Source organism: Astyanax mexicanus, chromosome 19, assembly GCF_023375975.1.
Source record: "Astyanax mexicanus isolate ESR-SI-001 chromosome 19, AstMex3_surface, whole genome shotgun sequence".
NCBI classification, from domain to species: Eukaryota; Metazoa; Chordata; class Actinopteri; order Characiformes; family Acestrorhamphidae; genus Astyanax; species Astyanax mexicanus.
The window spans coordinates 26,966,059-26,993,946 of NC_064426.1; the positions used below are offsets into that span (position 1 = coordinate 26,966,059).

The 27,888-nt window shown below is 38.2% G+C and overlaps 2 protein-coding genes across 3 annotated transcripts; one reads left to right on the plus strand and one right to left on the minus strand.

Moving 5' to 3' along the window:
* The first annotated feature begins 805 nt into the window (after positions 1-805).
* aspdh (aspartate dehydrogenase domain containing) lies at positions 806-4,729 on the plus strand. Of its 2 annotated transcripts, none has more exons than XM_007256280.4 (8): positions 806-915; positions 1,161-1,217; positions 2,284-2,428; positions 2,552-2,636; positions 2,736-2,885; positions 3,373-3,596; positions 4,247-4,386; positions 4,480-4,729. In XM_007256280.4, exons 2-8 carry the CDS (start codon positions 1,163-1,165, stop codon positions 4,515-4,517), a joined length of 837 nt encoding a protein of 278 aa, XP_007256342.2. In that variant the 5' UTR covers positions 806-915; positions 1,161-1,162; the 3' UTR covers positions 4,518-4,729. The 2 variants fall into 2 exon arrangements, with proteins under 2 accessions (XP_007256342.2, XP_007256343.2); XM_007256281.4 differs by having other exon boundaries at positions 806-901.
* Positions 4,626-27,341, minus strand: gys1 (glycogen synthase 1 (muscle)). Its single transcript, XM_007256279.4, has 16 exons — positions 27,281-27,341; positions 21,580-21,698; positions 18,151-18,332; positions 14,399-14,590; positions 13,997-14,182; positions 12,385-12,529; positions 11,440-11,557; positions 11,231-11,351; positions 11,001-11,107; positions 9,897-9,956; positions 9,619-9,811; positions 8,800-8,926; positions 8,447-8,542; positions 6,874-7,037; positions 6,626-6,706; positions 4,626-5,943 (listed from the first exon to the last, which is right to left on the minus strand). The coding sequence occupies exons 2-16, from the start codon at positions 21,695-21,697 to the stop codon at positions 5,614-5,616; spliced, it is 2,220 nt and encodes a 739-aa protein (XP_007256341.3). The 5' UTR covers position 21,698; positions 27,281-27,341; the 3' UTR covers positions 4,626-5,613.
* Positions 27,342-27,888: the final 547 nt, after the last annotated feature.

Below are 27,888 nucleotides of genomic sequence, written 5' to 3' on the forward strand. Positions count from 1 at the left end.
TAGCTTGATTTAGGACGTGTCCATGTGTCTTTGCTATTGTAACGACAAGAAAAGTACACTCTGCACGCAAAAGGCATGTACTAATTCTCTTAATTAATCATGGGTGTGTTTTAGGTGTAAAATATATATATACTATAAACCAGTTAGCATTTCACTTGCCATTCCCTTTAAGAGCCAGGTGCGCTCTGACTTTGGCGCATTGCTATTTCAGGGGTGCAGTTAACTGAAAATGTTCAACACTTCTCAGCAGGGGAGACTGACCTCTGTGGTTCCGCTCGTTGATTCCATTAATTGTTGACGTAAAAGCACAGACATTTCACTGCTGAGATAGCAATGAACACCTGGCGGTTGGCGTCTGTCTCGGGTTTTTTTCAGTCAGTGGCGCACCTGTGTCTTCTGTTGCCAAGATAGCAGTACACCAGAAATGTACCTGAACACACTTTATTCCAAGACCACTATGCACATCAGCGTATGTATATATTCACACACATTGTGAGAAACAAAAACAATGCAAGTGGAAGAAGTGAAAATAGTCTGTTGGAGGGGTGTAAGATAGTAATACGCTTAGTGCAGGATGTAAAATATCTCTTCTTTTTTCTTCATGGATTTTTCACAAAATAGAAATAACAACTGCCAACTGACTCACATTCTGTCAAAAATGGAAAAGGAGAAGTTTTGCACGTGATGAAACGCAAGTAGTTACTACCCACTTCTGCATATCTGCATGTTTTATGCAAAAGTGTGTGTGAATCAACACAGGATGTCAATCATTAATAACACCCATGCACTTTAGCCTTCCTTTCCCACAATCCTCCTGGGATACTCATAGCACTCACAGCAGTGTGTTGAAGACTCTGAAGAGAGAGAGAGAGAGAGAAAGAGCAAGAGAAGTAGAGAAAAGGTGAGGAACTGCAGGTAAGTAAAGGTTATAAAAGGTCTGAGGAGATTACTGTGGAAGTAAGTGAGTCAGGCCTGAGTTATAGATAGCAGATGGGGAGGAGGGATAGATAACAGAGAATGAGGAAGAAAGGAGGAGCTATGACTTGTAGGAGGAGTGTAAGAAAGAGGAAATAGGATCTTGTGGAAAAACTGTACTGTTATGTTTATATGTCTTTGCACATAGCGATCAATAAGATATTATACATTTTGTTTCTACACAGACATGACTCACACATCATCACCCATAAGAGTTGGTATTGTGGGATATGGGCATTTAGGTGAGTCTTTCCATATATATATATATATATATATATATATATATATATAAAATAAGAAACCATTTCAGTTTCTGGATCAATTTCTCTTTTTTTAGATATATGGATAAAATTTATATTGTTGTTTTATTCTATAAACTACGGACAACATTTCTCCCAAATTCCAAATAAAAATATTGGCCACAATATTGTCATTTAGAGCATTTATTTGCAGAAGATGAGAAATGGCTGAAACAACAAAAAGATGCAGACTTGAAATAATGCAAAGAAAACAAGTTTGTATTCATAGTCAAGTTTTAAGAGTTCAGGAATCAACATTTGGTGGAATAACCCTGTTTTTTAACCACCGCTTTCATGCATCTTGGCATGTTCTCCTCCACCAGTCTTACACACTGCTTTTGGATAACTTTATCCCTCTCCTGGTACAAAAATTCAGGCAGTTCAGCTTGGTTTAATGGCTTGTGATCATCCATGTTCCTCTTGATTATATTTTTAGAGGTTTTCAATTTGGTAAAATCAAAGGAACTCTTCATTTTTAAGTGGTCTCTTATTTTTTCCAGAGCTGTATATTATAACTAGCACTGGTGTTCAAATATTTTTTTCACATATTCTAGCTTTAAAACAGGGACGTGCAAATAATTGCTAATTTGAATACTTTTGGATAATCTCTCTTGGACAAAGACTATTTTCAGTATTTTCAATTTAAATCCATTCAATTAAGCCTTCAGCAAGGTGAGCGTCTTGTGGAACTGAAGTTCTCCATCTAGTGTCTAGAAAGTAGCAAACCTTTGTTTGGCTTAATGTATTATTCAAACTAATGGACCCTGGTCAAAAGTTGTTCACCGACGTGTGTTTCAGACAGTTTTTTGCGCCTGACACTCTGGCTGAAACTCCACCCTCTTTGACTAGGTCTGCCTAACAACAGAGCGATCTATATTCTGATGGATTGGCAAGCGTGAGAAATACCATGTGTGGCGTGTGAGCGTGTGAACTCGCTGAGATGCGTGTCACACGCTCAAAGCATGACACTTGAGAACACTGCATCAGTTATCTCCCCTATTTTCTACAGGTCAGTTCTTGGTGGATCACATCCAAAGGGAGGGGCTTGGGGTGGGCTTTGGCTTGGCCTTTGTTTGGAACAGAAATGCAGACAAACTCAGTGATTCTGTCCCAAAGGATCTGATTCTGACCAACCTGTCAGAATTTACACACAAGTATGTTCGCACATAAACACACATGTACACTCAATAATACATATACAATGCTATGGCTTGATGTTGTCCACAGGACAACATTAATCAATTAGTGTGCTTTTTGTGCTTTTGTGTTTTGTGCAGAAAGGCTGACCTGATTGTGGAGGTCTGTCATCCACAGATAGTGAAAGAGTTTGGGGTTCATTTCTTAGCACATGCCAACCTTCTGGTAATGTTATTTTATGCTAAGTTCTTGTTGCATAAAATTGGTCTCGATAAGGAGAATTTATTGTTAATTTCTGTCTCTGTTACATTACCTCCCTCACAGGTGGGCAGTCCCTCGGCTCTGTCGGATTCCCAGCTGAATCAGGAGCTGCGGTGTAGTGCACAGAAACACGGGAACACGCTCTATGTGCCCAGCGGTGCATTATGGGGGGGACAAGACATCCAGAGACTGAATGACAGTGGATCATTAAAAGTGAGGGCATTCAATATAATCTTGTATGAACACTAGCATGGCGAAAGTCATGGGATAGAAGTATATGAACAGATCCTGATGAAGTGTTACCTTAATGAACAGCTCAGGAATGCCCACACCTATATACGCTGAGATCAAAGGTGAAATGGGCATTTTCTGTAGCTGCTCCTTTGAAATATTCTTTCACTTTTTTCTATAGAAAATCAGCCAATGTCAAAGTAAATTGGGTTGAAAATTGGATAAAAATTTGAAATAATAAAAAAAAATCATGGGATAGTTACTCTCCCAAGACTTTTGGCACATCAGTATAAAAAAAGAAGGTGAAAAAACAGCCAGAATTTTGATTGTAAAACAATGAAATATGTGAACAACTGATTTTCTTAATAAGAAAAGTAAAAAAAAAATCTGTACATTGTTTTGTTCTGTAATATTATTTATTCATTGTACTGATTTAATACTGGATTAATTCTTTCTGACCCCATTACAGGCTCTCTCCATTCGTATGTCCAAGCACCCGTCCTGTTTTCGCCTGACTGGAGGCTTGCTCTCTGATTGGTCAGAAGACGAAGGGAGACGGGTCTTGTTTCATGGCTCAGTGGCAGAACTGTGCCCCATCGCCCCCAACAATGTGAACACCATGGCTGCTGCTGCCATTGCTGCTACCACCCTGGGTTTTAATGGAGTCACTGGAGAGATTGTATCAGATACAGCGTGAGTTCTCTGAACACAGTTAATGTTCTTTTGCAGACACTGGTTTACTGTTAATTATCTTGAAAACTTTAACTTGAAAAGCAGGATTTCTCAGTGAACTAGATAACTTAAGCAAAACCTAAAGACTTCTCGGTACCACTTTAAAATAAAACTATCCTTATAAAGGGTTTATAAATGGTTTTGGTTTATAAATTAGATTATTAAGTATTATTGATTAGGTTGTAAATGCCTTAAAACCATTCATAAGCAGTTACAACACAACGTTTTGCGCTGGATCAAATCAAACTGCCCCACACCCACCAAGTCCCACCCACACACAAGCCTTATTGGTCAACTAAGCATTAAGAGAGGACGATCACTCTCTTGCTACGTGTGTGTGTACTTCTCTTGCATGTGCACTCATCCTGACTTGCTCATTTTAAAATAATTTCTGTGATATTGTATATAAATTGTGGAATAGGAGACTCCCTGAAGTTCAATGGGACGTGGGATCTCTGTATATTTGCAACAAATCAAGACCTACATAAGTTTATATATTTTTAAAAAGGCACAAACTATACTATCCATACTATACTAGCTATGCAAAGGTAAATACAGTTTAACATTCTACATCCCCATTAAAGCATTTTTTTTGCTCTCCTTTCATCCAGTCTGGCTGATTACCACCTAGTGGAGGTTGAGGTAACCGGCCCTGATGGTTTCTCAGTGACAACTGTGAGACGCAACCCAGCCAAGATAGGAGCTGTTACTGGCAGCGCCACCTACAATTCATTCTGGAGCAGCTTACTAGGTACAGATGCACAAAATAAAATGATTAGAAACCCAAGGAAAAAAAACTGTGCAATTTTAATATAAAATGTATTCTCTTATTTTTCTTTTTTAGTCTGCAAAGGCCATGGAGGAAGAGTCTATCTGTGCTGAAGAACCACCTCCACCGATATTCTTGATTCCTGTCCACAAACGTGTTCCTGTGTTAGAGACTATTGAACATTGAAAAAGCACTGAAATAGAGAGAGACAAGTCATGGTATTAAATTATACAGTCTTTATTTTCTGTTCCACTGCTGTGACACAAACTCATATCATCATGTGTTTATGTGTACATTACAGTACATAAACTGCTCTTGCACATTATACTATAATAAATCTTTTTTTTTTTTCAGCTCAAGCTCTCTAACCATTAAACACTCTAAATAGTTTAATTTTTAAACCTTTTCACAATAGCTATTCTGAAATAAAAGGACTCCCAGGACAGAAATACTGACTTTCTCTGATTGTAAAATGTTTATCTTGTGATAGAAACTCTTTAAGAAGACAGATATCTTTGCTAAATTGCCCTGACTGCCATAAAACTGGGACAAGGCTTGAAAACGTGGAAAAATACCGGATGAATGTAACGATATTGCACAGTGTACTCCCCATGCCAACTGAGAGGAAACGGACTGCTTTGCCTTGTTACAAACCCATTTTTGGTAGAAAAGGAGTTTCTTAAGGGCTGGCTTAAAACTGACCCATCAGAAGTAAAGCACTGGAGTAAAGAAGAGGATAAGGAAGAAGAAGTAGAAGAAGATCTCTGGCTGACTTTGATTGACTGTGTTGTCATTATCAGTGAGCTTCAACTAGCTGCCAGTAGCACAAGCTCTGGGCACCTTTATACTGGGACGGCCCTTCACAGTCTATGAACAAACAGGTTCGGATCTAAACTTCTGTCAAGCGTGATCATTCTGCATACTGACATCTGGAAGACTGTAATATTTCTGTCTTAAAGATCAACAATAGTAGCAGCTCCTCACAGTAATACATCGTTTAGTTCTACATCATTTAGCTTTCACATAAATATCTATATATCTATTCCCCAAGCCCAGCAACTGCAGGACCAAAAAGCAGGCAACAGGTCAGGAGTGTGTCTGCGGGGTGTGCATGTGAGAATGAATGACGCATAAGGAGAAGAAGCGTGTGCATGAGCGTGTGTGTGTGTGTGTGTGTGTGTGTGTGTGTGTGTGTGTGTGTGTGTAGTGTCAGTTCTTCTCAGGCAGGTCAACAGCATCAACTGAGTTAACTGCATCAACCACATTAACTGCATCAACTGAGTTAACTGCCTCAACCGAGTTAACTGCATCAACAGCATTTACAGCATCAACAGCATTGACTGCATCAACTGGCAGGCTCTTGTTCTTCAGTGGTAAACTGAATGGTTGGCGGATGTTCACGCGGTCTTTCTCTGCCTCCAGCTCCTCATCGTATCGCTCATCCTCATCCTCAGCTTCACTGTGATGGGGGGATGAGTGGAGGGAGTGAGCAGGGGAGGGGGGCACCGAGGCAGGCCGTGGGTAACGGAAGCCGGAGGTCTGCAAAGGGGGGAAACCAAGCAAGCAAACAAAAAAACAGAAATAAATAATGAGACCAGAGTAAAATATAACACTACCGTATTTTTCGCACTATAAGGCGCACTTGAAATTCTTTAATTTTCCGAAAAAATCCTCATTGCACCTTATGTATGAATTTTAGCAGTCAGGATGTAAGGAGCAGTAAAGCCACAGGAGTTTTAGTTTAGTTCTCCAGCAGTTAAGATATTTTGCAGCAGTGTTCACTGCCATGCAATGTCTGCAACACTAGCTACAACTCTCCATTACTGAGTTGTGGAACAGCGGGCTGTGTTCTGTGCAGAGATGAAGCGAATAAATCAAATACTTTCTGTCCTGGATGTGGTTTAGAACTAACCCTCACTAGTTTCCTTTTGCTCGAAAGCTACTGAATCCCAACAGTAACATTCCAACATCTACTGTAAAGCCTTCCCAGAACTATAGAGACTAATGTACTACTGGGCAGAGGCAAACCCTAAGGCAACAAATATTAATACCTGTGATTTTGGATGAAATATACAGTGAATCTTGATGTGTAAGAATCTGGATACTTCTTGGACACATACTCTAGCAGGAAGCTCTTGAGTTTACAGTGAAATGCTTTATATAACTCTCAATATTCACTCTGACTCACTCATACTGGCACACATTTAATATGAAGGCTTACCGAGGTGGGATCATGGGGCTCATACACATATGTGTCAGGGAAGGCTTTGGACAGGGCCATATGGCGAGCAGATACATAGTACTGAGAAACAGAAATAAAAAACAGGTAAGCCATTGTTATGTGAATTCCTGAAGGAGGAAAAAAAACATCTGCTGGCTCTACAGGATGATGAACAAAGTTGTTCTCAAGTTATTTTAGGGTAAATGTTACTAGTTTGTAAAGTGTGAGTATATATATATATGGCTGACCCGTCCCAGGTATCTCCAGTCCAGCAGGTCACTGAGACGCTCTGTACGGTTCCTCTGGATGATGCGCTGTCTGCGGCTCTGCTGACAGAACTGGAAGAGGAAGGAGGTTAGCTGGTTACACGACTCGTCCACGCTACGATACCGCCGGTCTAGAATATAGATTCCTGTGAGAGAAAGGAAAAAAAAAAGAGAGAGAGAAAGAGAGGTTAGTCACATTCATAAAACCCAAGGAAAATGTGAAGGCTATTCCTGTCACAATAACTGTTTTTGTGGTTGCACGTTTACTGTGATAAAACAAGCTACGTAGGACGAACCACCAGCTGATAGAACCCTGGCTTACTCAGGGTTCCTGTGTAGTGCTGTCGGACAGCAAAGTGGTAATGCTAATGCTGCAGCCTTAGTGAAAATCTGTACACCTTATACAGCTTATATAGCTTACTGTAAATAAACAGAAGTGCTTTACTCACCCAAATAAAAACTTTTCAGGAGAAAAATCTGTGTAGATCAGGGGTGTCCAAACTACGGCCCGCGGTCCATTTGCGGCCCGTTTCCTTTTGTGGAGCGGCCCGCGAGGTATTTTAGAAATAGAATGAAAGTTGGCCCGCTGTTAAGCAGGTTTTTATAATGTGAGATCCAACGTTTGAACGCTAGGTGTCAGAAACGGGCCAAAGAGTCTAAAAGCGTAGAGAGTGCGCAGTTCTAGCGCAGAAAAACGGGCCAAAGAATCTAAAGGCGGAGAGAGTGGCCATTTCTATCGCAAAAAAACGGGCCAAAGAGTTTAAAAGCGGAGGGGTGCGCGTTTCTAGCGCAGAAAAACAAGCCAAAGAGTCTAAAAGCGGAGAGAGTGCGCTACAGCGCAGAAAAACGGGCCAAAGAGTCTAAAAGCGGAGAGAGTGCGCAGTTTTAGTGCAGAAAAAGGGCAAATGAGTCTAAAAGTTGCCGTAATTAAGGAGTTTAATAATAAGAGACATCATGAAATGAAACATCAATTTGAAAAATCTTAGTTTACACAACACTGTCAAATATAGATAAAGATAGTAAGTCAAGTAAAATGATGTGTAAATGAAAGTAATCAGGAAAATGTATTATTTAAAGTGGTATATTTCATTATTTGTTTTATTACAGAGTCGTTGGCCCGTGACATTAAATATGATTCTCCTTCTGGCCCCCAACAAAAATGTTTGGACACCCCTGGTGTAGATTAACATCCCGCGCTCGTTTGAATTTAAAAGATTTTTAATAGAAAAGGAATTACAGTTTTGTTTACTAAGCTTAGCTTAGCTTTACCTGCTGAATTAGATTAAAAACATGGCGACACCTCTGTGCCTTACTAGTGTTGCATAATGCGCCTTATGCATAAAAATCAACCAGGAAATAGACGTTTATTGATAGCGCGCCTTATAATCCAGTGTGCCTTATGTATAAAATTAGACCAGAAAACTATAATCAGGTGTGCCTTACAGTGCGAAAAATATGGAAATAACATTTCGAAAGCTGCTTTTTTGGTTAATGCATTAATAATTGTGGGACCAAATAAAATATTGGTGCCATTAACTGTTTTCTCCTCCCCTACCATAAGAAGATGGGTCAGCTATGTGTTCCTCCATGAAACAGCCGAACCCTGAAAGGTTAGTGGACACAGAGGGAATCCCCATCACAGTGCACTCAGCTGAAAAAGAAAACAGAAATCATAGATCTTAGACAAAGTGGTAAGAACAAATCTACAGTTTTCAGAGTATCTACCTTAAAAAAATATTAGATTGAAAAGATTGTGCTGTTTATATATGGGAAAACGAGGTAAAAAAAAATGATTTTATGTTTTTTTAATGGGTTATAGGGAGGGCAAATAGCTGAAAATTGCATAATTATGAACTTTCTCTAAAATCTTATATAGAAAACGTACATAGAAAGTATATTTTTACCAACCAGGTGTGTAACCCCAAGGCTCATAGTAAGAGGGGAAGACCCCGAGGTGGCAGCCTCTGACAAACTCCTCATAGTCCATTGGCAGCAGAGGAGAGGTAGATGACAAAAACTCTGGATGGAAAATCACCTGATGCAGAGAACAAAAAAAAAGAGAGAGGGAGAAAAAGAGAGGGAGAAAAAGAGAGAGAGAGAAAGAGATCAATATCTGTAACATTGTAGACCTGGCAATAAAACTGTACAAATAATAATACAAATTATTACAATAATATACTGAAAAACAATGTTTTTTCAAAGTATTGTATGTTTTTCAGCAAAATTATTCTATTTGTCCCTCAATTCAGTGTCAGCATTAAAGATCCCTTCTCCGGTACAGTAGGTGGCAGTGTGCACTTTCGCGTAATGGTAAACAGTTGAGAAGTAGGTGATCTCTCACTCATAACAACTCTACAGCCTGACTTCATCAACTTAAGTTTCCAATATAATCATATATTTATAGTTTATTGTAGTTTAATATGGGCCACTTACCTGGACAGGGATTAAAACTGAATGAGAAAATGCTGTGTAGTCTAGGCTTAATCCCACAATATCAATCCACAAATACTGCACAGTATGTAACAAACACAAATATTGCCCTGATATGTCCTGATTACTGGAGATAACGTTAAATGGCGTGACTAGAAAAAATAATAACAATTCCAAGTCAGCTAGCTGATTAATTTACACAGTGCAATTAATTATAGAGCAGCAGAGTTCGTAAGATAGATACAACTGATGCACTAATATCAGCCACACAGTCCATCTTTGTGGGTTTTTTTTTACCTTAACCCGGTCCTGAGAGCTGTTAAAGAGGCCGATGCGGCGGATGCAGGTAAGGATGGGGTCAGAACTGTCCTCCAGCATGTTGTGGGTGCAGATGGGTGGCAGGCACTGGCGCTGTGTGGCAAAGATGGCCCTTTTCATCATGGTGAAATCCTCCTTATCCAGCATCTTAGACACTTCTGGCAGCTGGCCACTACGTGTAAAAAAGAGAAATTATTGTTTGCCAAAACTGATTTTAGGGTCATTCAAAAAAAACACAAATAATTAAAACTACTTACACTAATAATGACTCATAGAGTTTCTTTCCAAAGCGCTCTTTCACAGTCTGGGCTGTATCCCTGGTAAGAAGAAAAAGGCCATTAGTACAAACGTTTTAACACTATCAGCCACTATAGATACCCTTCAGCTATCTACAAGTTAATTTCACTACCGTATTTTACAGACTATAAGTCACACGTATTATAAGGAGCACTATTTTCTGGTCTATGTATATATGTTATGCACTGGGGGCTCCTTAAGTAAACAAAACTGTAATTCTTTATATATATATATATATATATATATATATATATATATAAAATATATAAAATATATATATATAAAAACCTGACTGGTAGAATTTGTGCTCAGATTTGACAGTTCACATTCACAAAGTAACCTCTATCCGTTTGTAATGTGGATGGATTAGTCTTTTAAATGGCACAAGCATGCATTGATACACTACTGATACATTGATACACTACTTGTAGGCACACTCTGTAATCAGCCAGTAATCGCATGTGCACTGGGTAAAAAAAAGTTGCACAAAATCTGATTGTTTACATTTGTAATCAATCTGATGTGCCATCAAATCAGATGTGTATCTGATTTGAAGTGTCCACACGTTGGTGAGAAAAAAAAACGTTAAGACGTTAAGGCAAAAAAACTGATTTAAGATACGTGAGCCTGGCAATGTGAATGTAGCGGAAGTAATATTTCCTTAATTTCAATTTTCCTATGTTAGATTTATTATAACCATTAAGCAAACAACTTTCTTCACCAATCCCTGGCCCTTGCGGTAATCATGGTTACCATCCAAGAGCCATTAAGGCTTTGTTGGCAACCCAATCTGAAATAGTTCTGCCAAAAAACGGGCGATTTAGTGGTTGGGCATAATGAAGGATAACCTATAAACTATTAACACATCATTTGCCTGCAGTTTACCACTATGGATCAGAGTGTCTGTATGTGTAAAAGCAAAGGGCGTGACCGAGACAGCTAATAGACAAAAATCCAGGGCATCCATACAACTGCTTCAGAGTAACAGCGCTTTGCACTGAGATAGCCCGATGTGTTATGTGCTATGTGGGTTAGCAGTCCTCACAGTGACTCATCATGGTTACCAGAGCTGTTTTCGTACGGCTTGGCCCTTCAGTGTCTCCACGTTGAAGTTGTTGGTGCGAGCAGGCATGATGAAGAACGCTATCACCGTGGTCTCACTGTGGTTTACCTTAGGACACACACACACAAACACACGCAAAGCCGAGTTTTAAAGCTTTCGGAAAGCTCTTCATAATTCACATTTTATTCACTCTAGTAAGCCCACTTTAGCACAGTATGAAAAAAGACATACCCTCAGTAGATAGTTGAGCCTGGCCAGAGCTTCAAGGAAAAGATCAGCTCCTTTATTAGAGAACTCGTAGCGTCCAGCAATGAAGAGGAACACGGTCTTGTCCAGATTAAAATCTAAATGACTGTGAGAAAACAACACAAAGTTACAATGAGACAATGTGCTGTTGTTGGTGTAAGTCTATGTGTGGGTATTTAAGTAAATAGTCAAACCCGTAAAAGTGGCCTCTGATGAACTCCTGAATGCGTGACTTGCTTTGAGCATGGAGGTTCTGAAACTCGTGCATAGCTGAGAACTTTTTCACGTTCAGACCATTAGGAGTCACAATATCTAAGGGTGAGAGAATAATTATGTAAAAAAAAAATATCTATGGAAGAGACTCAAAATAATTGTTAGCCTAAACATTTTTAGATTTCTGTAACATAAATAGTAGAACTGGGTGCTATCACCTATTTTTCTAAAATATTTTAAAAAATTATTTATTAGGGATGTCCCAATATGATTCACCCACTCAGGGTTGAATCAGAGCCAATCCAGACATATTTTAATTGCTTGAATATCAGTTATTTTATTTCACAAACCAGTTCTGAATATATATTTTTGAAACACCACTTTGTATGCCTAAGGCGCTATTACTGGGTGCCACTGCCCACTTGGAAGATTTAGGCGAATTCTCAGAAGCTAAATCAAAAAGTTTGTGGTTAGAAACTATTTTACAGTAGAGAATAAAAACATCCAAATGGGATAAGATGGAGTTTTACCAAATGAGCTGCAGTATATACTTTTACTAGATAATGTCAGAAAAATATATGAACGATAAGCCTAGATCAAAACCCTCAGCAGTAATAAGCGAGATGGGAGTAGCTATTCGATCTACACACTACTGTCTCCTTTTAAAACACGCTATGGGTCTAAAACCACTGAAGATGGCTCGTAAAATGATTCCCAACCAAAGAAAGGGCTAAAGATTTAAATGTAGTGTTGTATATTTCTCACATGACTGTATGTGCACACTAGGCACATTAGGCTTTAAAATGTTTGAAAGTTGACTGATAATATTATCCAATACTGTTTTCTCACTCAGGCCTAATCACTAGACACACTGAATCAAACTGTAGGTGTATTGTATTGCATAGAATGGCAGTTTAGAAAGACACCTGGTTTCCTTTTGAGCAGATGCTCTGCCTCGATGGCTGTGATCTGGGACACAGTGGTGAAGACGTGAGCACATCGTGCTGCAGCTCGCTCCAAACAGTACCGGTGATAGATCTGCCTGTCACCCGCTTCCTTATCTACATTAAACTAGAGAATACGAGAGAAAAAGAGAATAAGAGAGATATATTTTCATTTCATATTTCAGTTGTAGTTACCACCACCCTCATTGAAAACCTCTGGAATGTAATTAAGAGAAAGATGGATGATCACAAGCCATCAAACAAAGCTGGACTGCTTCAATATTTGGGCCAGGAGTGGCAAAAGTTCACCCAAAAGCAGTGTCTTACCCTGCGTTCACACTGGAACGCGACGAGTCGCTTGTGTCGCCCAGCGTTTGTCGCTTGTGGGCGTGTCAAGCTCAATGCCCGCGTTTATCATGGTCCAGCCTCCGACAAGAAAAAAGGCACAAAAAAGGAATCGCTTGGCCACTTTATTCTCCAGCTATAACTCCCTAACTTGCTGGACTCTTGGGCGTTTCTGTGATTTAACTGCGTTGGAAACGCAGTCGTTCCCGTAGATTGATGTGGGTCCACCCCGTTCAACAGAAAGAACCGGGAAAGAAACTAGAAATTCAGAGAGCAGCAGCTTGAGGACGTCGAACCGCCTTGTTTGTGATTGGTCCAAAGAAAAGCTAGGAGCCAATCGGGTTAGAATGTCGCTTCACCGTGTCATAATTAATTTGCATAAAGTTGAGAAAAATTCATCTCCGTGTCGCTTGCCGCTCTGTCGCTTGTCGCCTCTCGCGGCGACAAATCACGCCCTGCCATAGGAAATGAATGGTCGCCTGTCGCTTTGTCGCTTTCCAGTGTGAACGCAGGGTAAGACTGGTGGAGGAGAACATGCCAAGACACATGAAAGCTGTAGTACTGGTGTTGTTTCTAAATTTAGTTTATAGAATAAAAACAAGAATGGCCATTTTACTTAAACATATAAATAGTTTGAGTAAACTATCAGAGAAAATTATAAATTTGAAGAGAGCTTTCGTCTAAACTGTTTGCAGTTTGTGTAAATGGCGTGCATGTTCAAAACAGGAACATTTCATGTTTTGAAGGTTTTTGGGTTCTTCCTTTTTAGTATTACAGATGCTATGAATGACTACAGGCTTCTTTAATTTAATTTTTTTTAAAACACAGACAGTTTGTGACAGAAGCCTGCTAATATTATTACAAGAGAAACCCAATCAAATATTTATGAGCTCTGTTAACTCATTATTCTTTATGTATTCAGCAATATTTGTGGCAATGCGAGTTTATGTAACTTATATCAAGTAAAAGGAAGTAAAGGACAAAGTAAAAACGACGTGAAGGAAGGGGAAACAGACAATAGATGTAAATGCGGCGACAATGGCGAGAATTCAATAGCACATATTAAAGTGGCACAAATAGAAATTGAAAACATCACATTTAGTTTGTTTTTTGCTATTCACACAGCCACACAAATCACACACGTGACAAAAAAGATGGGATTTGGGCCACTTTAACCTATTGTGTAAACATAGCCTTAGTTAAGTTGTCTTTTTACACCCACACCAATACACGCACCAGCTACACCTACCTCTGCAAGGTTGTTGTAAAAATCAACGTTCCCAGCACACAGGTATCGTCCGAGCAGCGTGGCGTGTGTGGTGAAAATGGTTGCTACGGGTAACTGCCGCTGCCTGCATAAAACCAGACCCAGACCAGCCAACCACTCATGAAAATGAGCCAAGATATGCGGAGGGTCTTCACACTGTGCTGCGTACTGAAATACACACACACATTGAGACAGATACACATTCATAAATAATGAGTTGGTCAAATAAACAATCAGTGCATGCATCCAGCCAGCCATACACACACACACAATTATGTCATAAACAAATGGCCTTGCCAAACTGACAGCCAGACACAAACACCCTACTAATTCACAAGTACACAGAATGACATGGCCAGATTAAATTAAACAACAGACACACACCTCTCCGAGCAGCCAGGCAGTGAGGAAGCCGAAGAGGACAGCATCATTGGCTTCTCTGTCGAACCAAGGCACTCCAATAGCACAGTTCTCCCACAGCTCACTCTTCCAGCGGTCCAGAGACCATGCAGTGAAGCCCACGTCCAGCAGGACCACATATGGAGATCCCTCAATCAGCCAGCGTCCAAAGTACACCTACAAATGCACACACAAACACACACAGATTTGTACAATTATCTATACATGATGAGTTCTTTGATTTAAACAAATTGAAAAACTCTGGAATATAATCAAGAGGAAAATGGATGATGGATGATCACAAGCCATCAAACCAAGCTGAACTGCTTGATTTTTTGCACCTGGAGTGCAGGCACAAAGTTATCCAAAAGCAGTGTGTAAGACTGGGGGAGGAGAACATGCCAAGATGCATAAAAACTGTAATTAAAAAACAGGGTTATTCCACCAAATATTGATTTCTGAACTCTTAAAACTTTATGAATATGAACTTGTTTTCTTTACATTATTTGAGGTCTTTGGATCTTCTTTGTTATTTCAGTCATTACTCATTTTCTGCAAATAAATGCTCTAAATGACAATATTTATTTATTATTTGGAATTTGGGAGAAATGTTTTCCGTAGTTTATAGAATACAACAACAATGTGCAAAAAAAAAAATGTAGAAACTGAAGTGTTCTCTTAAATATTTTTGCATTATTTCAAAAGTGTGTTTGTAAATGTATTATGTTGTACTTGCCTGCACCTTTTAAAGGATAATAATTGCTTACTGTTTTTATTATATGGAAACAATATATTTAAGGCATTTTTAGCATTAGATTTGCAAACTTTATCTATATTTATATTAGCAATGTCAATATTTTATCATTTATTTTACTGTACTGTATTCATATTATTAAATGTATTGTATTCATATTATTCATTTTTTAAATGCTGGTACTACTCTCTATTTTTAGGAGGGAGACTGTTACAATAGTGTAGAGTGGTTTAGGCCTGGCAGACTAGATGTAGACAACTGTAGACAAATTTGTAACTGTATAATTATACAAACACACATTCCCATATTAATAAGCCCTCTGACTGAAGCGTGAAACTAGGTGGGGCGAGGCGGGTAGGTAGGCTAAAAACTAAGTGCTCTGATTGGTAGAAAGCACTCTGTGACTTACTGGTGGAAACAATTTCAGTGACAACCTGGAGATAACTTCACTGAAAAAAGTGAAACACAAGATCATGAAATCTGATGGTCAAAATGTGTGCCCATAACCCAAAATTTATACATGTTGGCAGCTCTGTACATGGAAAAAAATGGATTATGCATTGTTGTAGCACAGTATAACTTCAGGATTAATGTTCCATCATCATGGTGGGGACATTATGGGTCTGTACAGACACAAGCAGAGACTAAGGAAAGCAGCTGGCTTTGATAATGACCAATTAAGTGACAGCAGTGGAAAAACAAATCAAATCACTGAGCCCCATTAATGAATGACTACTATGCAGTCTCCTTTCTCCTATGTAGTTACTATCTGCGATGTGGCACTTTTCCCAGACAGAGTAGGATATTATTTAACAGAAGTGTCTATTGATAAACAAACATACATACACATTATATCATATATATATATATATGCATAAGTCATGCATATCATGCATTCTTCAAATGGCCAGGACCTCACAGAGCAGGTATTATTATTATTTCTCAGCACTGCAGTGACATGGTGGTGATGTGTTAGTAGAGTGTGTTGTGCTGGTAGAAGTGGATCAGAAACAGCAGTGCTGCTGGAGTTCTTAAACACGGTGTAAAACACTCACCCATCTCTGTCCAGTCTATTAGATACTACAGGAGTTTATCTGCTCATTGCTGCAGTTTGTGTTTGTTTATCCCCTAATCCTTCACCAGTGATCACATGACAATTTCTACAAGGTGCTGTTGGCTGCATATTTCTGGTTGGTGGACTATTCTCAGCCCACCAGTGACCTTGGAGGGTTTAAGAACTCCAGCAGCACTGCTGTATCTGATATACTTGTACCAGCACAACATGCACCAATGCACCACCACCATGTCAGTGTCCCTCCAGCGCTAAAACTAAGCCACATCCCAAATAATAGCTGCTCCATGGTTTTCCTGTGGGGTCCTGAGCATTGAAGAACAAGACAAAATGAGAATAATAAAGTATGGAGAGAAATAAAAGCACTACAAGCTATAATTACAGAACTTCAGAGTACTTCTACATGCTCAGTGTTTAATCAAAAGCTACACATGACACACATCTCTATATACAGCTCTGTAAATATTGCACCAGTTGTAGCAAATGACTGGATACAACTACATGCAGTATACGTTAATAATAGGTTAAAACATAAAACATAAGAGCTCACAAACAACTAAACTGTTTTTTTTACTCATTTTTTATTCTTGCCTCTATTCTAGTTGATTTTGTAGAATTTCTATTGGTCCATTTGAAATTTCTGAAACAATGTAATTAATACAAGGTTGTGCCATATCTTGACCAATATAAACACATTTTTTAGACAAGATAAAAAAACGTTTTTGTAATATCATGATATTCTTCAAAGTAACTTGTTTTGTTATTTGTTTTTGCTATTTACTGCATTCTCTTTTAAATGTTTGTTTGCAGTTCATATATACACACTAAATATACTGTACCTAAGTTTAGTTGTAGATCTTTGTATATTACTTTATTTTTGAGGTGTTGGTTATCATCTGGTCCTTTATCAGTGGTCACATGACAATGTCTACAAGGAACTGTTGGCTGCATATTTTCGGTTGGTGGACTATTCTCAGTCCAGCAGTGATACAGAGGCGATTAAAAACTACAGCAGCACTGCTGTATCTGACCCACCATACCAGCACAACATGCATTAACGCACCACCATGCCAGTGGTGCCCCACCTCCCAAACAATATCTGCTCTGTTGTAGTCCTGTAAGGTCCTGACAATTGATGAACAGGATGAAAGGAGGATAAGGTATGAAGAGAAACTAGGACTACAGTACTTTACAGAACTTCAAAGTGCTCCTATATTGTCAGTGTTTTATCAAAAGTCAACGAAACTATATGTGTGTCATGACACACATTTCTATTTAAACAGCTGAGTGTGCATGATAATATTGGCACTACACCAGTTTTAGCAGATGACGGGATACAACTACGGGCAGTAAAAGTTAATAAAAGGTTAAAACCTCAAGCTTAAGAGCTCACAAACAACTGAGCTGAACTGTTATGCTCTTTGTTTTGCTTAAGCTTTAGTATTTTATTTTAAACTAAACAGACAATCAAAAACGAAGAACAGTTCTTCACACACTTTATTTACTTCTCAGTACTAACGCTTCTGGACATGATACTCTAATATACTGAAGTCTCTTTTAGCCATTATGTCAATGAAATAACAACACTGAGGTGCTGAGGGCACAGACTTTCTTTCTTTCTCCATGTCTCCTCCTCTCTCTTTCTCTCCCTCTCTACGGATTTAGTCAACAAACTCTAGAAATAGACTCTAGTCTGTGTGTGAGATATAGATATAGCTTTTAACCTTTGCACAAGCATACCAGGGGGGCACACACTCTTCTGATTGGTGGTTTAGGGTTTCACTGAGGTTTGGGGACAAATAGAAACAGTGTGTATGGGGGTGTGTAAGAAAAAATTAAAGAAAGAAATTATAATTAGGAAATGATAGTACTATGTAAATATTTTCTGAAAATTTGTTCAAGTATGTTTACCTTGCAGCCGCTGCTGTTCATCTTATCAATGGTCCTCCGGAGTACTGGGTTGGTGGGCTCAATCAGCTCAACCTGGGTCCTGACATTGGACTCCATGTACGGCCCCACCAGGAAGTAGTTCTCTCCCCATTCTTCACAGGTCAGACGGGCCTTCGTCTGAATCACTGTGTAGATCCCACCAACTGCCAAAGCACAGAGAGTAGATAAGTAGAAGAAACACTTTAATATTGAATACAGTTAGATATTGTACAGATATTGTACAAGTCAACTGCACATCAATTAAAATAAATATTTACATCTGTTTACAAATTGTACCATAGAAAAAAAAGTACAAAAATATAACCAAAAACAGCAACTTAACAGAAAGAGAGATAAAACTTGAAAGAGAGATAAAACTTTCTTAACTTTTAATGGATGTCGATGTAAAAGTGATTATTTCAGTTAATTTGGAAGAATTTTCTTGGTCCATTTATAAAGACGTTCTGACACCAGTGTAATGGACAAACATTAAATAAACTTGTTGTGTTTGGAGATACTTGTTTTAATTGGAAAGTGACAATATATAGTTCAAAATCAAAGGTATTAAAAGAATTGACATTCTTTATTCAGGTATTAATATAGATACTACGGTTTAAAATACTTCTGTAGAAGTTAAAGTATCAACTCAAGCTTTTTAATTAAGTAAATGTGCAAAAGTATTATTTTTAAAATTACTTAAAGTACAAGTAATGCAAGAAATGTAAAAAAAAACAAAAAAACATTTAAGACAAAAGCTTAGGCTGTGCAACAGGGTCCTATAATGCACTTGTCTATTTTTTTTAAATCAATATTTTCCTAAATATAAAGTCAAACATTGCATGTTTTCTGAACATTTTCCTTTGCTATGGTTATCTAGTTTATATATATATTTTCAAACAAGCAGATTTTGAGCTGATTCTTGTTACTAATCTGAAATTATTAAGTGGAACAGGTAAACAGGTAGCTCATCATTCTACTTTAAGTGTCCTTTAGGAGTCCTCAAAGTTTTCACAATGTAAATACCTTACTTTACTGCAGAGAAAATGTTTTTTGTGTTATTTACACTTATATGTATATGGGCACAAGCCTGGGGTTAATTTAAAATTAATATTGTTTATCACAATTATATCTGTGGCAGTATATTGTCTATAAAAATAGTTATTGTGTCAAAATTAAAAACAGGAATTTCATTGGTGCTACAAGGTTTGCATTAGTATAGAATAGGGGTGGGCAAAGGGGGTCAGAGTCCAGCACTATTTACTGATTTTCCAGCTCTAACAGACATACTAAATCTGGCAACTAACAGGTGAGCTGAATCAGGTGTGCTTAAGCAGGACAAGCACAAAACTGTGCAGGAACCTGGCCCACCAGGACCAGAATTACCCACTTCTTGTATCACGGCTCCAATGAAAAGACTGAATGACCTGTATGAAAGAATGGAAGGTCACAGAGTCTGCGTTTAGCTGAGCTGAGACACTGAGACCCACTCATGTTGCATATCACAATATCCCTTTGACCCCTCTGTCATTCAGCTGTTACAATATTAAAATACTCTCTGTTTAGACACTTTTATACAGCTCTGAAAAATATTAAGAGACATTCATAAAGTTTTAAGAGTTTGGGGAAATAACCCTTTTTTTTTAAATCACAGTTTTCATGCATCTTGGCACGTTCTCCTCCACCAGTCTTACACACTGCTTTTGGATAACTTTATGCCACTCCTGGTGCAAAAATTCAAGCAGTTCAGCTTGGTTTAATGGCTTGTGATCATCCACCTTCCTCTTGATTATATTCCAGAGGGTTTTCAATTTGGTAAAATCAAAGAAACTCATAATTTTTAAGTGGTCTTTTATTTTTTTCCAGAGCTGTAGGTCTGAAAATCACAGACACTACTCTTCAACAGTTAAAAACAGCTGATTATATTTATTTTTGTTATTTCTTACAGTTATATCAGATATCTCTAATATGTGTAAACTTTATTTTATGTTTACATGGTAATTTGATTAAATGATAAACTTATGTACAAAAACATATAATCAGTTATTTTGTAAGCTATTATTTTAAGGAACTTTATTATTAAGAAATATATATTTAAATAAAGCACAGTTTAGTTTTTTTATGTCAAAAGACTGTCCAAATTTCTTCCAAAAGGGGGGAACTGTTGATATATGTTTTTGTAGGTAGGGCTCAAATATTTTAATAGTTTAAACTGTTGCTATGTGGTTTTCCCTTTTACTATATAGCAATGGTCCATAGCTTCAATAGTCATTTGAACATAACAAAAAAAGTGGTATTTATTTATTGAACAGCTTCCTATTAAGTATCTTTGCATATGTTGAGATACAACATAAGACCTACAATTAGGCCTGTCACAATAAGTTTTTTTTGTGGACGATATATTGTCTCAGAAATTAATGAGATAAACGATATTATTGTCATTTTAAGAACATTAAATTACAATAACATAAAGCAATTATACCCTTGTAAAGACAACAAAATTGAATTAATCCTAGTATAGATATATATATATATATATATATATATATATATATATATATATATATATATATATATATATATATATATATATACATACTATTTTCCTTACCTACTGCAGTTCACACTGTATGTATGGATTTACATTGAAGCATTGGTCATTGCGCAACTGCCTAAAATACTGTTTACTGTTTTAGATGCAAAAAAACATACAAATAAACCCAACAGACGATATCTCGATTACCAAATATTATTGAGGTCATGTTCATTTACTGTACGATAAAACAATAATATAATTATTGTGACAGGCCTACCTACAATAATGTCATAAATGTATTTGCCACCAAACTGCTTTATGTTCTCACATCTAAACAGTAGAGTGTGGGCAAATCCATGTCAAAGCCACCAGTTATATCTCTAAGATGCTTTTTTTTATGTTAACAGATAAGAGTTTAGCTTGTGGGCCAAATATAAGTGATATTATTTTTATCATCATTAATAGTTAACTGATACATGGCTGATGCAACGCTGCAGTTCAGCAGTGTAACAGTGGCAGATCCTGATCAGTGCAGTGGAGGTGGTGAGTGCTAGCCTTTGGCCTTCCACACTAGAGACTGGTCGTGTGACAGTGGAATGACCAACTGCACAGGGAGGTGCATGGGGGGTGATAAAGCAAATACCATAGGGTCAGAAGATAAGCTAATATACATCAAGGTCAGCTGTGCACCCTTATTTACTTACATCAAAGCAATCTAGACTTTCAAACTAATCTGACATTTAAAATAGATTTTCAATTTTTTTACTAAACTTTGCGTTTGAAATGACAGAAGCACTAAATTGAACTAGATAAAAGTTAAAAGAATGGTAGACTACTGAAAGTCGCACACAACTGTGTACGTATGTGAGGTACCATACCTTTATTAGCCACCTCCCATGCAATTTCGAAGAGAACGGCATCGTCCAAATCGAAGTCCTCGTCCCACTCATCCAGGCCCGAGAGGGAGGTGACTGAGACACTCCGTGCCAACGGCATGCTGTACAGACAGAGGAACATTAACACTCACATTATGTGACTAGGAGTGTGCCATATCAATTTAATTTGTACATAATAATATTGTTATGATTTGTGAAACAATATAAAAAAATCATACTGTAATAAAAGCAGTATTTTGTATTAAAAGCAGCCTGTTTTGTTTTTGTTTCGCTATTTCCTGTAAAGCTTTAATGGTATTATATGTTATTGTTGTATAATTGTTTATTCAATGTAGTGTTGTGGTAGACTGGTTTATTTTTATGTCACATTATTTATTAGGCCTGTTTATTAGCAAGAACTTTGCGACACAATATATATTACGATACAGGTGTAACAACTCAATATAGTGTGATAAATTGCAATACGTATGTAGGCAAAAAAATATATTGCGATTGTTGTCATAGTATAATTTTTTTTAAATCTGCATAAAATATATGTTTACCTTTTATCCAGTCAGAACAATAGGACCATACAACAGAGTACAACACTGCTATATAGTAGGTGGGGTTCAAACACTACAGTAAATGTTTACATAAACTAAAAACTAATACCGTATTTTTCGCACTATAATGGCACTTAAAATCCTTTCATTTTCCCAAAATTCGTCAGTGCACCATAGAATTCGGTGTGCCTTATGTATGAATTCTACCAGTCAGGTTGTAAGGAGCAGTAAAGCCACTTCTCTAAAGTGCAGCGTTATAGTTTAGTTCTATAGTTTAGTTCTCCAGCACCAAGACTCGACCAAGACCAACTGGAGCAGTAATAGCACTAGCTCTTTTGCCATTTAGAGGCGAGTATATCGGACTGTAGCTTGCTGCCAACCCCGGCTAGCACTGCTGGAGCAGCATTAGCATTGCCTGCTAACCGTGCCAAGTGCTAGTTAGCTCTTCTGTCGTTCAGAGGCCAGTATGTCGGACAGGAAAATAGACATTTATTGGTGGTGAGCCTTTTAATACGATGCGCCTTATAGTGTGAAACAGACGGTCAACAAAAAGTAATACTGTATTTTTGAAAATCGATACCATATTTCAAAGCAAAATATCAGATATTGGAAATAAGCAAATATAAACAAACACTTTGGCACCGTGTCTAATGCCAGATGAGGTCTAGAGGGGTATAAAGCCATCCAGCATTGATCTGTGTTTTCTGGAATAAAGATATTCTATCTAGTACTTTTGGGATGAGCAGGGGAATTGGGGATGATGAGATGGGTTGGTGATCATCGAACATCCTGACCTCCTCACCTATTTAATGTATTAATAAATAAAATTATATAAAACTATATCTTAAAAAACTATTACATTCGTGAGAAATGTTCCAGCATTTGTCAACCTGACATTTAGCTGTCTTAAGTGTATCAATGGTCCATTACCCCAGGCAGTAAATTTTATGTGTTTTCCTGTTTGTAAAGGGACAAGAAACTCATTTATACATTTTTAATAGATGCTAATGGGCTACTGGCTGCTACAAACACTAAACCAGCAGCCACCAGTCTTATCCACAAAGGGCCAGTGTGGCTGTAAGCTCTTGTTCCAGCTAAGCGGCAAAAACACATGATCAATTGGTTTGAAGATAAATATCTACTGATTAAACAAATGGAATCAGGTGTGTGCCAGTTTGATTAGATGTTAAACCTGTGGCCATATGCCAGTCCTTTGCAGTTAAAAGAGAAATACAGTATAAAATGTACTTGGGTTGTAGAAAAACATGACGAGTACAAACTTTTGTCAAAAATCCCACCTCTGTTCACCCCCAGCATTCTGAAATACAGAGCTTTTAGATGATGCTCCCAACAGTTTTACAATGCTAGAGATAGGGGCGTAGAGTTACCTATGCTAAGAAATCACTATTTTAGACCATTAAAGCTGGAAATGCATTTATTTTAGCTGCCGTTGAACAATTCTCTATAATATTCATATATTTTCACCAATTTAAGGTTGCAATCTGTTCTTCTACTTGTTTGTGCTCATCAGCTGTGATTTTAAGATGGCGGCATCCAGAGAACTACTGTGATACTGTGGGTACACACGGCCAGGCACGTCTTGTCAGACAGGAGCAAACATGGCAGTTCGTTCCTGTGTTTTTTGTGCAAATATGCTATATATATGCTTTGCCTATTCATTCAGAGCTAAGGAACAAATGGCAAAAGACTGTCTTTATTTTAAAATGTTTCTAACTGTTGTTCGTCTGCCTGCCTCACAGTGCTATTAGCCAATCAGAGGTAATATGTTTGCATCATGTTTTCCCTCCACTCCTCCACTGGACTAAAGCAGCGTTATAATGGATCACTGGAGCACTTTTTTCACAAAAAAACAGTTATTAGAATTAGACATTTTAAAATTAACAAAAAAACAATGGAATGAGACCTTTAAAACATAATTCGATTAATCAAATTAATTTGATTAACCTCTCAGCCTTATTCCAAATCATTCTTGAGCATTTCTATTTGTCTGGATTCACATTACACCAAAGGGTGAAAAAATAGTAATTTTTAATGTTTAATATTCACATTAAAACCATTAGATTTATTGGATATACTAATAGAGCATGGCTCATGCTGGCCTATTTTTTTGTGTTAATTTTATGTTGCGATGAACAAAATGCTTCAAGCCTCACGAGTGCATGTGGCATGAGCATCCATGTGTGTGCATCACTGCGTTACATGATGCCAGCATATGAGTCTGCAAGTGTTTGTGTTTAGGAATAGCACTGTATATCAGTCTGTAACTGCTCAACACATACTTTCTGTCTTCTCTGACACAGACAAGCAATTCCACAGCTAATTTAATGACTGCCCCAAATAAACAAATGCACCTAGCATGACTCTCATGTGCTGAAATGTTACTATCTCTCTCATCGACACCACCACAATCACGTGGGTCATTCTAGAATTGCATGTCCAAAAAACATTTTTCCAATTAGTTTCTAATAATAATACTAGTTTTATACATTTTTCAGCATTAATACTGCTTGGTGTATGATTTTTTTCTGCCCCAGTGTTCTGGTCAACTCTCTCTGTTATCTTTAATAGAAGTTGGTTAAATTGTACAAACAGTTATAAATCCATAATATAAAACATGTGACTTGCACCCACTTATGACACTGAAGCTTCTATCTGGAAATGTAAAAGGCAGAGAGATGTCAAACTTTCAGTGTCATTTTTGAATAAACTGTTGAGGATAAACCAACAGTATATAATTTATTGGTCAAATTTGAGTAATTCTTCCATTTGTAATCTAGTTTATGAGGTAACACACTGAGTTACGGAACAAAACGCTGGAAAGTGTCAAAACGTGTTCATTTTTTAATGGTTTAGATGGTTTAATGATAACTGACTAATATGTCAAAGCTTTTCATACACGAAATGCACCCACAATTTTAAAATGGGCCACAAACACAAGTTCTCAGACCCTGGCCTCAACCTCATATAAGTTAATGGATTGAACCTTATCTAAAGGATGAAGGACACAGAAAGAACTGGGATTACAGCAAGAGGTGGTGGAGATTAAGTAACCGAGGAAGGAAGTAGAGTTTTGTGGCCACATCAAGCTAACACTTATTTCGAGTCAGAACATGAAATCATACATTGGTGGCTTTGGCCTACACACAAAGTCTTAAGGTATTAAAGACATTTTAAAAGATTTGTAACACCACCTTAATGTTTTTTTAAATCAGCACTGCTAATACTAATCCTAATCTCACTTTAAAACCAACCTAAATCTTAAACCTAACACTGCAGCCAATCTAAATAAACTGTTCTTGAGCAAAACAAGGGCTCTGCCTGAATTGCGTACAACCATTAATACAAAAATGTGTATTATATATAATAAAAGTAATAGTACAGGTTTAACAGGTAAATACACAAAATATTAACATTCACTCATCCTGATTCATACTCATATCAAGAGGATGTGATGAAGCAATGCTTTTCATTTACACATAATTCTCTTGCCACTGTAGCTGCCCAACATTTTTTCCCAAATTATACCTCCTCCCTTTTCGTTTCCACTGCATTAGGAAATAACAGTTTCCATTTAAACCATTTTATTCTCAAAAACTGAGTGGACCCATTTATGCATCATGGATTTCTGACAACACTCAATTTAAACTAAACAAACCTAATCAAAAGCAATTGGGACACCCAATGTAAATGTGACAGAGAATAAAGAGATACAGCAGAAATGAAGGTCAAATGGGGGTTAAATGGAGGTTAAGGCTGGAAAGAAAAGCCACATCACACGTCTTCCTACTGCCTAAAGAGTGCACTGTATAGCAAGGGTTTCAAGGGCCTTGTGCAGCACTTCGCTGAATACGCAATAGGTTTTCTCCATCCTAAGACTGGCAAACGTTTGTTTGTTTAGTTTCTGTGTCATTGTATTATTTACTATTAAGCATTAGTGATGCTTATTTTTTTTTAGTTTTGTATCATGTCAACCCCAGTTTTGTATTTGGATCTTATGTGGAAATCGAGATAAGTGATTAAACTAGCTTATAGGGTGTAATCTAGTGTGGGTGACATTTTTGGACTGCTTGACACAATTCAAATTTGTTCTCAAATAGTTATTTAATTAAAGAATGAATCAATAGAACAGAGTCAGGCAATGTGACAAGAAACACATTTATGTGGACAGTGAAAGAAAGAAGTATACAGAGAGAGACGTACAGAGAGAGAGACAAACTGATAGAGAAATAAACAGAGAGAGAGAGAGACATACACACAAAGAGAGAGGCATACAGACACATACAGAGAGAGAGACATACAGACAGACATACAGAGAGAGACATACAGACAGACATACAGAGAGAGAGAGACCTACAGACAGATATACAGAGAGAGAGAGACATACAGTACTTAAAGAGAGAGAGACATACAGAGAGACAGACATGCACAACCGACAGAGAGTGTCTCCAGGGTGAAACCCAAGGAAATTTAATTTTCATTACAGCCACGACCCGCCCCCTTCAGGGCACACATACACACCCCCTCTAACTCAGACTCTCACGGGCAGCACGCTGTTAAAGAACACGCGCCTATCCCACAGCTCCGCTTTACGCTCAAACACATTTCGCCCAAGACTGGAGCTTTACATGTTTAAATGTGGTTAGAATGTGGTTATAAACACGGTCCACGGTGGTTTGTAAGCGTGCGTGCGCGCGCACGCTCTGTCCCCGGTGTGGCGTACGTGCCTTCTTTCTCGCCGCGCTGAACGTCACACTGTGACCAGGACAACAGCAGCGCGCGCGCACAGCCTGCCCTCAGATTAATAACACTACACAGCGCTGCAGGTCAGTGCAGCTTTTCATTAAAACCACACACAGCTACATGTCTCCTGTGCAGAAACGCACTGCTTGCTCCTGCTCCTGCTCCTGCCCGACCCCCCTTTACCCACTACTTCCCTGGACATCAGCCACCAGGAAGGACGGGCAGTAAAGTGAGTTTTATTCTCACGAGCACCAATAACAGGATTCAGATTCTCACGCGACAGCGTGCGCGCGCGTCTTTCCGCGTGCACAGAACAGCAGACACGCTAATGCTCGTGAAAAAAAAAAAAACATAAATATATAAAAGAGACACAAGCTCACCCTGCGGCGGCGTCCTCGCCTGCGACGCTCTCGCATCTGCGCGAATCAATCACCAAACAGCACGACCTGACCGCGGAGGAGGAGCCCGACCAATCAGAGAGCGACTAGCCTCTGACGATCCACGTACGTGCAATGTGATTGGTTTACGCGGAGGGTCTTAAGCCATCTGATTGGCGGAGCATCGTGTCAATTAGGCGCTGACTGCTCGTGAGGAACGTGAGACTGTTTTTAATGCTGAACGATTTTATCCCCCGGCAGAGAAAAGGGCAGCACAGTTATTTTTACAGCACGCTGTAGCGGTCAGAGCAGAATATAGTGGTGACTACGACGTGAATAGATGTGAGGACATCACAGAAAATACACACACATGAACACAGAATGTACAATGTACAGTCTTAGTTCAGTGTCAAACATTTATTTTTATTTTATAAAATATACACATATTGGCAGTGTGGACAGTGTGCCAAGTCCTGCTGGAAAATGAAATCCGCATCTCCATAAAAGCTGTCAGTAGAGGGAATCATGAAGTGCTCTAAGACTTTGGGCTTGATATAACACGGTGAACCAACACCAGCAGATGATACGGCTCTGATTGTGGAAACTTCACA

What these genes read in the sequence shown, in the direction of transcription:
- aspdh (XM_007256280.4), top strand. Translation starts at nt 1,163, where the DNA reads ATGACTCACACATCATCACCCATAAGAGTTGGTATTGTGGGATATGGG. An exon ending in ATGACAGTGGATCATTAAAA is followed by an intron (nt 2,886 to 3,372) that starts GTGAGGGCATTC and finishes ACCCCATTACAG; the next exon opens with GCTCTCTCCATTCGTATGTC. An exon ending in ATTCTGGAGCAGCTTACTAG is followed by an intron (nt 4,387 to 4,479) that starts GTACAGATGCAC and finishes TTTCTTTTTTAG; the next exon opens with TCTGCAAAGGCCATGGAGGA.
- gys1 (XM_007256279.4), bottom strand. Translation starts at nt 21,697, where the DNA reads ATGCCGTTGGCACGGAGTGTCTCAGTCACCTCCCTCTCGGGCCTGGAT. An exon ending in TGAACAGCAGCGGCTGCAAG is followed by an intron (nt 14,591 to 18,150) that starts GTAAACATACTT and finishes GTGCATTTGTAG; the next exon opens with GTGTACTTTGGACGCTGGCT. An exon ending in GCCTTGGGGTTACACACCTG is followed by an intron (nt 8,543 to 8,799) that starts GTTGGTAAAAAT and finishes TTTCTTTTTCAG; the next exon opens with CTGAGTGCACTGTGATGGGG.